Source organism: Quercus lobata, chromosome 6, assembly GCF_001633185.2.
Source record: "Quercus lobata isolate SW786 chromosome 6, ValleyOak3.0 Primary Assembly, whole genome shotgun sequence".
Lineage (NCBI taxonomy): Eukaryota > Viridiplantae > Streptophyta > Magnoliopsida > Fagales > Fagaceae > Quercus > Quercus lobata.
The window spans coordinates 40,868,119-40,878,444 of record NC_044909.1 but is presented as its reverse complement, the minus strand read 5'-3'; the positions used below and the strand labels follow the sequence as shown (position 1 = coordinate 40,878,444).

The window sequence follows — 10,326 nt, the reverse complement described above, 5'->3', positions numbered from 1 at the left end:
AAAAGTAAAATTTGTGGATCTGTGAATAGTACACGATGTGTACTGATTGGCAAAAAAATTAGAAAAGTCAAATTTTGCGGCTACTGTTTATTGAACATTGCATGAACAGTAGCCGCAAGTCTCAAAAACGCGTAAAAAAAAAAAAGGAAAAACGCAAATGCGCGAAATCAGCCCAATCCAAACGTACTCTTAATCTCTTTTATTTTTATTAGTACTAATCACAACATATCATATTAATAATTATTAAAAAACACATGTAATTTTTTTGAAGAATGATAAATCAACTATCAATTTTACTACAAAAGCACTTACAAATGACAATGAATACAACTGATGCTATCAATACTAGAATAAATAAATTCATTAATTATTTTTCTATTGTACTATATGTTTAAAAATTAAACACCTTAGTTTATAAAACCTAGTAAGTAATTTTTTTTTTTATTGTTATAATTTGATAGTTGGAGAGGGATATTTAAATCTCAAATATCTCCTTTAGAAATATCCATAGGTGATAGTTGAACTACAAGCTACAAGAATTTTAATAGTAAAATTTGTAATTATTTTTTATGAAAAATATTATACCCCATATCATATCACTCAAAACCTTTTTATCTCTAAACTTAATTAAAAATTTTCACACCAACCCCAACAACCCCACGTTGAGAAAAATGAATTTCATAATAATAGACAATGGTGTTCTGACCAACCCCCAGGGCCCCAACCCTTCATATATATAAAGACTCTTTCTCAATGAGGAAAAGCAGGGAACTAACCAAAAGTCCTTCAAGCCTCAAAAGAAATAAAGAAGAAAAGAAGTCGGATATAGAAAGAAAGAAAGAAATGGCTCCCACTCAGGAAGAGCAGCAAAACGAAGCTGGCAGGCACCAAGAAGTTGGCCACAAGAGTCTCTTACAGAGCGATGCTCTTTACCAGGTACACAAACACAATCCCAATTCCACTCTTTTCTTCTATTCTATCATCAAACTTTATTTATTTAAAAAAAAAAAAAAAATTTATTGTTCATTGCAGTATATCCTTGAAACCAGTGTATATCCAAAAGAGCCAGAGCCTATGAAGGAGCTCCGGGAATTGACAGCAAGACATCCATGGTAAGTGCATTTCAAAAATTTTCTTTTGATCTATTACATTTAAGTGTATATATATATAGTCTTGCATTGATTTGCTTAGTTTATTTACGTATTCATGGTTTGACAACTATATATATATATATGTGTGTGTGTGTGTGTATGATTTTCATTTTGCAATGACATGTATAAACAGGAACATCATGACCACCTCAGCCGATGAAGGACAATTCTTGAACATGATCCTAAAGCTCATCAACGCCAAGAACACCATGGAAATCGGCGTCTACACTGGTTACTCGCTACTTGCCACCGCCCTCGCCCTACCGGAGGATGGAAAGGTTCATTAATCTTAATCATTTCTAAAAATCCAAAATCCAATTGAACAAAGAAAACAGAACAACTATTTTTTTTGGATGAACAACTTTAATGTAGCTCTATGCATATGCAAATAGAAGTAACTCACACTATGCAAATAGCTACATGCCCTTGCTTATTTTTAGTTTATTCAGTCTATATACAACTTTTTAAAACTTTAATTTTTTATTAAATTACAAAATATAACTTTTAATTTTGACTTGTTTTCAATTCAACTTTTTTTTAATTTATTTATTTTTTTCATTTCAAATCCTTAATTTCCAATTGTTTCCAATATAGTCATTCTGTTCACTTTCATCCATTTCACACCATTAAGTCCACTAAAACGACATTGTTTTGAAAAGCTAAAGACTAACAAATTAAAACTAGAGAAATAAAGAGAAGTACTAGATTGAAAAAAAATTAAAATTAAAAGATTAAAATGAAATAAAAATGATACTCAAAGGATTGAATTAAGCCCCAAATAATTTACTAGATTATAATTATTTCATTTAATTGGCAAAATATGTTACCAATTAAGCCATGAATGAAAGGAATAATCAATTTTAGGAATGCTGCAGATATTGGCAATGGACATCAACCGTGAAAATTACGAACTGGGTTTACCTGTAATTCAAAAAGCTGGCGTGGCTCACAAGATTGATTTCAAAGAAGGCCCTGCTCTTCCAGTTCTTGACCAAATGATTGAGTCTGTAAGTCTATCTAAAACCATTTTAAACAACACTAATTATTGTTATACACGCTGAGTTACACACTGTCATACATACTTTAATTAAAAATGTGTTTTTAAAACACAATTTTAACGGTGTGTATATATAGTCACTTTTAAATGCTATATGACCCTTAATTAAAAGCTGTACAATGTTGACATGTAATTGAAATGGTATAATTTTCACAGGGAACGTACCATGGAACATTCGATTTTATTTTTGTGGACGCAGACAAGGATAACTATTTGAACTACCATGAGAGGCTAATTGAGCTTGTGAAGGTTGGTGGACTAATCGGCTACGACAACACCCTATGGAATGGTTCTGTGGTGGCCCCACCTGATGCACCTCTTAGAAAGTACGTTCGATTTTATAGAGACTATGTGTTGGAGCTCAACAGGGCTTTAGCCTCTGATCGAAGGGTTGAGATTTGCCAGCTTCCCGTTGGTGATGGCATTACTCTGTGCCGCCGCATCAGCTGATTATCACCCCCATTTGTGGTCTAGGATTATATACATTTATTTATAATCGTTCATTTTACACTGCTAATTTGCTATTTTATCATCGAGTTTTATTTATTGTATTGTAATTCCGGTCTTAATAAAATTCCTAATAAATTTGCTTCTGGGATGTTTAATTTGTAAATTTATTATGTTTCCTCTTCAAAGCTGATGAAAATCTATATCAATCAACCAAAAAAAAAAAAAAAAGGCTGATGATGAAAATCTATAATGTCTTCCTTCTTCGGTACCTTTTATTTTTATCTTTTAGAAGGAACCTTTTACTAATATGTAATATCTACCAAAAAAAACAAAAAATGGGTCGATTACGATGCATGGAATAATGATTACTATATTATTAATTCTTTCTCTCCTTTTTTTTTCTTACAATTACGGCATTTTCAAATTTTATTAATTATTTGACAAACTCCTCGTGGTAGTCGAAAAGACAATGGCATAGGGTAGTTATCATTTCTATTTGTTAGTGTAGATTGGTTTCAAGACGTGCAAGCAATATAAATCATTGAAGAAATCTTCAATTTTTCTGGGTCTCTTCGGCTGACAATGATCTTAGATGGGTTGAATGGAGAAGCTTGCATATTGGTAAGCCATATTTTAAATCCTGTCTTTGTATGAAGCAACGGATTTTATTTTTTATTTTTATATAATTCAATAAATAGGGAGATAATACCAATAAGTTACAAGACTTTTAGAATAACAAATTGATAGGGCGAAATTGGATAAATTTTAATACTCAACAATTCTAGACAGCATGGCTAAATACCATAACTATAGATCACTATTTTATTTTTTTTTTGCTGAATAAAAAAAAAAGTGTTTGGTGTGGGCTTATCGATCCCACACCATGTGACAGTAATGGATAATACCATGTGTATCACACGGGCCTTACTGGGATTATCACTTGAACTATTCCTCTTTGGATGCTGGGATAAAAACTCCTATCATCAAGCCATACCCCATGCATTTTATTCCCTATTGTTTCTACAACCAGAAAAGGGGGAAAGAAATATAAGAGCAAGCAATTTCATCTTTGTTCGCCATATGGCCATATGTGGTAGTTTTTTTTTTTGATAACATGTATGGGGTAGATTTGATCAATCATAAGGGATCAAATAACCCCAGTGTGGGGGTCTAGTGGTCCAGCACCTCATCCACCTTGCCAAGATATTTGGGTTTGAGTAGTGTGAGACTCATTAGCACCAAGATAGTAGACCAATATGGGAATCCTATGGTATATTATGGCCAATAGAATGTGATTTACCTCCATGATCCTACTTTTTTTTTTTTCATTCAAAAAAAAAAAATATATATATATATATATATATCATAAGGGATCAAATGAAACATGTGGTGGGAGTGTCATCCACAACATTTGATTTATTGCTTTTGGACCTTTGCAAATCACAAGTCAATATGTGATATTATCGTATTGAATTATTATTATTATTATTATTTATAATTGTTGATTTCATATGTTGTAATTAGTGTATAATAAAAGTGATGGCAATGATGTGTCTAGATGAAAGTTGTGAAAAAATTATCATTTTTTATGTTATCACCTTAAAAAATTATGAAAAGAAGAAGAAGAAGAAGTTATGTTTGCTCAAAGAATAGATTTGATGGAAAATTCAATCTTATACTGACAAAAAAAAAAAAAATTGCACTTATCTTTTAAAATTGTGTGATGACCGTATGGAGCAACATGGATGGAAAAAAAATATATAAAAAGTGATAAATGTTGTACATATTTATAAGTGTCACATTTTAATCACTGCACACCCTTGGTGCAATAGTCACTCCACAGATATAAGTGCTCATGGAGTGTGGAGGGTAAAGGTCAGGGTTCAAGTCTCCAGAAGGGAGCTTCACAAACATTTACACTTAGATTAGGTTAGAGTTGAAATTCTATTTTATATATAAAAAAAAAAAAAAAAAAAAAATTAAGTGTCACATTTAATGCGTCTATAATATAAATTTACTTCTTCTTTTTTTATGAAATAAATTTACAATGTTTTTTTTTTTTTTTTTTGATAAGAAATTTACAATGTTAGTACAATATAAATTAAGAATTTTTCATAATATAAATCTAGATTAAATAGGTGCTGTAGTGTAAAGTCAAAATATCTTAAAGTCAAAACATCTATGTGGCAGTATAATTAAAATAAAATTAAAAAAACGTGTGTAAAGTGTAAACATTTATCCCAAATTCAATTGAAGTGGAAATTGTGCTAAGTGTTCACGTGGTGGGATTTCCATCAATCCACGTTTCATCCTTTTCTCAAAACACGTAACGTGCCTTCAAGGAATTGACACCTAAGGCACAGATCAGATTATTGCCCAAAAAAGGAAAAATAGCCAAGAACAAAAAGGTAAGGTAGAGATAAAGATGCAATTGTAATGATTCAGAATGGGGAGAAATTATTTTGTGCGGCAATAATCGCTTGGGTGTATATATGGTCATATACTCATATGCATAAAACGAGTCAACCTTAAAAAAAGAAGAAGTTAAGATTCAAATTATTTCTTGTGTTACAGTTTTTCACAATATTATACATTATTTAATAAATTTTTATTAGATATATATATATATATATATATATATGAACTTACGATTTAAATACATTGCTTCTCTAGAGTCTATACGCTTTATACTTCCAAAATATTCCGTTTGGTTCAATATAATTTTTTTTTTTTAAATGAGTTCTTTTTCAAAAAAAAAAAAAAATTCAAGAAAAATATCTTTTTTTTTTTTTTTTGTATTTGGTAGTGATCTTGAAAATGAAATGAAAAAGATTTTATGGTATTCGATAAAGAAAATCTATATTATAATGGAAATATTTTAAAAATAATAATCTTATACAAAATCATCAAGTGGTATAATATTTAAAAAATTATCTAAATACAATTCAATCTTAACACATTTAATATATATAAATAAAATTAAAGATGTTTGACTTTTAGTTGATTTTATAATATTTTGCTATCTAAGTTTTTGAAATTTTACAATTTTTCACTATATATATATATATATATATCAAACTTACCCCTAGCGATTCATGCTTGCATATAAATATTCTCAAATAGTCATACAGACCTTTAAAGAATTTCATACATGCAAGGTGTACAGTGTCTACAGTAGTTTTTTTTTTTTTTGGTTGGGTTGGTTAAAATGATAATGCATTAGAAATCAACTATCAAAAAGAGGCATTGCTATGCCTGAAAGCCTTAAGGAGTACAAACCAGTAGCGATGTCCACAATCTTAACTTATCACATTCTTTCTCCCTTTGCTTGTTTTATATTAGATTCTTAAATAAATAAATAAATACTACAATACATTAAGTTCCCAAATTAAAATTTTAGATTCAATTATTAGTTTAAGTCCTACAGATTAGTTTTTCTAATTAAATTCAAACACATGAATTCCCCCATAGAATGTTTTGGCTAGTAGTAATATAATGTTATTACTATTATTATTATTATTGTAGGGGTAAAAGCCCAAGATCGTATATTGGGTCTTGAACTTTATCCGAGAATATAGATAGGTCTAAGGAGGAGCAAATAATTATTAGATGTTCCCAGTTCAGATCCATAAGTAGGGAGCAAATGAAAAGTTGTTCGAGGAATAGCTCCTCCTCGGACTTGATGAATATAGCTCAAAGTATGTACTCTAGCAATTAAAGTGATCTTCCAAGAAACTCCAATGATAGGGACATGCCTCATGAACATACGAGAATGAATAAGACCTAAAAATATCTAAGAGGAAGCTGCTACCATCGCATTAAATACACTGCAGCTACTTTTCTGGCCGCATTTATGTGAAGAATACCTTTGAACAGTACTACATTGGCTACCACAACTCACAGAGAACCAAAGAGGGTGTCTGATGGGACAGGTACTCAAGTAAAGGCTCGGATGATCAACAAGTGTAGGATGAAGATGATTCGGAGGAGGATATATAATGTGAAGGACTCTTCATGAAGAAGGGGATCGAAAAAATAGAGAGAGAACACTGTAGTAATCTAAATTGTCTCTGTATCCAATTGTGATCAATATATATAATTGTGACCTCCTCGGACTAAAAGTTCATTGATATCAATATCTCTTATTTATGCTTAATTGTCATTTAATTCAATACTAGTCATCGTTCAATTCATTAGAACTTAGTTCTTTAACTCACTCTTAACAAATTTATTGTATTGAGCTCATTGGGCCGAGATCCTATACACTTTGGACTTGGGCCACAAATCGGGACTCTACGATTATTATTATTATTATTGTTATTATTATTATTTAATTTCAGTTTTGGAGTTTTTATTGTCCAATGGATGAGGATGGAGGAGCACGAAGAGCTAACACGACAAACCCCACATAGTATAAATCCCAAACGGACAAGGGACACAAACTCTGAACGTAGATTCTTGACCTTTACAAATACTAATATAAAAAAGTAACAATATTCTTACCAAAAAATAATAATAATAATAATAATAATAATAGTTCGATGGCGTAGATTCTTCATTCTTGAAAGTTGAAACAGGGGATGACGAAAACATGAGCACATTTTTTCACCCTTTACTTGTTTTTCAGAGCTTTCTTCTTCCTTAAAGCTACCGTACGAGTTTCGACCACCTCCACAACGTAGTACCACAGCCAAAATTCTCTGTCTCTATCTCTCTCTCTCTCTGCGCGCATGTGTGTGAAGAAGATGGGGGAAGAGGCAGAGATTGATCGTTTACCCATAGACCTTCTGGCTCATATCTTTGTTCTCATCACTTCCTTCACTGATTTGGCTCAGTACGTGTATATATATATGTGTGTGTGTGTGTTGTTATATCTTCTTGTTTTGTACCATTTGAAATTGAATTCATTAGTGCTATTGTTATTGAACTCTCAGGGCGAGAAGCGTGTGCAAGAAATGGAAGCAGGGGGTGAAGCAGTCTCTGGCTCGGAGGGAGACTCTGAGCTTTGCTGGTTGGAGGATGGACGATGACTCCACAGCCCGCCTTGTTCGCCATGCCTACAACCTCAAAGAGCTTGACATGTACGCTACACTCTCTCTCTTTATCTATCTCTGATACTTTTCCTTGTTTTCTAAATTGTGTCCATTTTGTGTTCTTGATTTATTATGAATTTGTAAGGATGGTAGTCAATACTGTTAAGATAAGCGTTTAACATGAAAAAATGAGAATTGGGTTCTTAATAGATGAGGAAATTTGAATTAGAGGATTGATTCTTATCTAAAATTAGGCATGGGTTCTTTATGTGAATATCCATAGAGTATGCAGGGAAGTCATATGGGATTGAAATTAGGTGTAAAAGGAATAGGTTTTTTTTTTCCCCCAGGAAATTCCCTGCATAAATGACATTACTTTTCTATGATCATACTGGCCACATTTGCCCCTTCCAGTTAATTTGTTTATGTAATTGGACCAATTCCAGTTATTGGTATCTTCCTTCACTTTGTGGCTCTGTATTGTTGTGAAAATATTTTTTTGTGTGCCCAGTCGGTTAATTCTTTGACGCAGACTAGATTTAGACTTTGGTACAGAAAGATCAAGCTTATCTGGCATTAGGCCAATTGGGTAGTTTGGAAGATGATCTGTGTTCTACAATTCTCCACCTTAGTCCAACTCCTAATCCATGAATTCGTGCCTAATTAACGTCAAGCAAGAGGTCTTATTGAATTGACAATCGTAACTGAGTAAATCAATGAGCACTTTTACCAAGTCCGGAACATGGTTTTATTGCATTGCAAAAGGACTAGAGACTTATTCAATGGCCTTTATTAGCTGAGACAGCTTTAATCCTTGCCAAATGATACTCCAGAGGCCTTTTGATAGATCTTCAATTTTCTGATCTGCAGTTTCTTGTTATAAACATATACAGTGAATATCATCGCTGCAGTTTTATGTTTTAGATTAGACTTGAGTGGTAAAAGAGAATCCATTTAGCTTATCTGAACTACTATGGAAAAGTGTTCTTATACTTGACACAAATTGATTGAGTTAAAGCATAATCGAGTTGAGCATGGATGCAATTTTTGTGCTTATTTTGATAAAATAGTTTTAGAAAAGTAACATAAAGCATGGTCATTTAATCTTTAACGTTGAATATGAAATTTGTGAGTTTTACATGAATCCTTATACAGGAAACTAGCACCAGCTAATTCATTGATATATTGAGTGCAACTAACTGTCATGTACCTATATCTAAGACTTGAAAAGGCAGCAATTTGATTCCTGAGTTTTTGAATTCCTGATTTATCATATCATGCTTTCAGTTCAAGGAGCCGTTGGGGTTGCCAAATCAGTGACAATGGACTATGTCAAATATCTTTGGCAAAATGTGTCAGCAACCTGACTTCCATATCTCTATGGGGTATGACAGGGATCACAGACAAAGGTGTTGTTCAACTGGTATGTGATATAGTTCTACAAATTTTCTTTAATGTTGCAACTGAGGATAATGCTTTCACAGTTTTGGTGTCTGAATAGATCTCGTGGTAATCTGGCTTTAAGAAGTTCGTCATCAGTTTAAATGACTTCACAGATTCTGTATATTTTCATTGTCTAAATCATTCCAGAATTGATACCTTGCAGGCTCTGATGAGATGTTTAACTTAGACGCATTTTGTTCTATTTTTCTCAGTTGATTCTTGGTTGTTTTGTACAGATATCCAGAGCTAATTCCTTGCAACACCTCAATATTGGAGGTACATTTATCACAGATGAATCTTTATTCGCCATTGCAAATAACTGTCCACATTTAAAGGTGAGTTGCCTGTGGACTAACACTTTATAAGTCCGTCCCCCCACCCCCTCCCCCTCCTCCTTTTTTTAAAGGTCGTAACACCAGATGCCTCCTCCTCTTCTTTCTCCTAAAATTTCTTGGTTAAAGATTTTGTGTCCAATTTGAATCGATCTCAATGGATCCCTCGTGACTGCCCAAAACTCACCATTCTTGGGGTGACAAGGATTTTAATTATTGACTGCTCTTTATTAAAGCATGGACTGTCATTTAAAATAAATCAAGAATTATTTTTGTTTGTCAATTTTCATCACTGCATCACATACCTATATCTCTTTTGGTCTTTCTATGAAGAAACAAAAGTTTGTATTTGTCAGTAACCTAATGCTCTTTCCAGACTATAGTCCTGTGGAGCTGCCGTCATGTAACCGAGAGTGGTCTTCTTGTTCTTGTAAATAAATGTCGAAAGCTTGAATCTATCAATGTATGGGGGACCAGAGTTCCTGTTGACTGCTTCCTTGGTTTGCTTACCATTAGTCCAGCCCTTCAGATAAAATCCAGACTGATGTTAGATGTTGGAAGCGCTTCTCTATGGCCCGTTGTATAAGTTTCCCCATGTTGTGGTTGCTTTTCCAATTGCTCTAATGTACAGGTTGTTTTTATTTGTTTCTTCATCAAAATGATAAATATATCAGCAAAATAAGACACAGGTACCTTATTGTCTCTGCGTCTGTATTGTACAGTACACACGCAATTGTATTCTTTTGCGCTTGCCATAGTTGGTAAATTAAGTTCATGATTTCATTTTACATTTCCATTATTATTATTTTTTTTTTACTTGGTGGGTTCCATAGTTCATAATCAACAGGTTTCACAATCTG

At 32.6% G+C, this 10,326-nt stretch overlaps 2 protein-coding genes across 2 annotated transcripts; both read left to right on the top strand.

Annotated features, from left to right (window-relative positions):
* Window positions 1–764: 764 nt before the first annotated feature.
* LOC115995011 (caffeoyl-CoA O-methyltransferase-like) lies at window positions 765–2,801 on the top strand. The gene is made up of 5 exons (XM_031119406.1): window positions 765–936; window positions 1,033–1,112; window positions 1,285–1,429; window positions 2,027–2,158; window positions 2,365–2,801. The coding sequence occupies exons 1-5, from the start codon at window positions 844–846 to the stop codon at window positions 2,656–2,658; spliced, it is 744 nt and encodes a 247-aa protein (XP_030975266.1). The 5' UTR covers window positions 765–843; the 3' UTR covers window positions 2,659–2,801.
* Window positions 2,802–7,175: 4,374 nt separating this feature from the next.
* Window positions 7,176–10,265, top strand: LOC115993957 (F-box protein At5g67140). Its single transcript, XM_031117957.1, has 5 exons — window positions 7,176–7,492; window positions 7,593–7,739; window positions 8,979–9,114; window positions 9,371–9,469; window positions 9,843–10,265. Exons 1-5 carry the CDS (start codon window positions 7,389–7,391, stop codon window positions 10,050–10,052), a joined length of 696 nt encoding a protein of 231 aa, XP_030973817.1. The 5' UTR covers window positions 7,176–7,388; the 3' UTR covers window positions 10,053–10,265.
* Window positions 10,266–10,326: the final 61 nt, after the last annotated feature.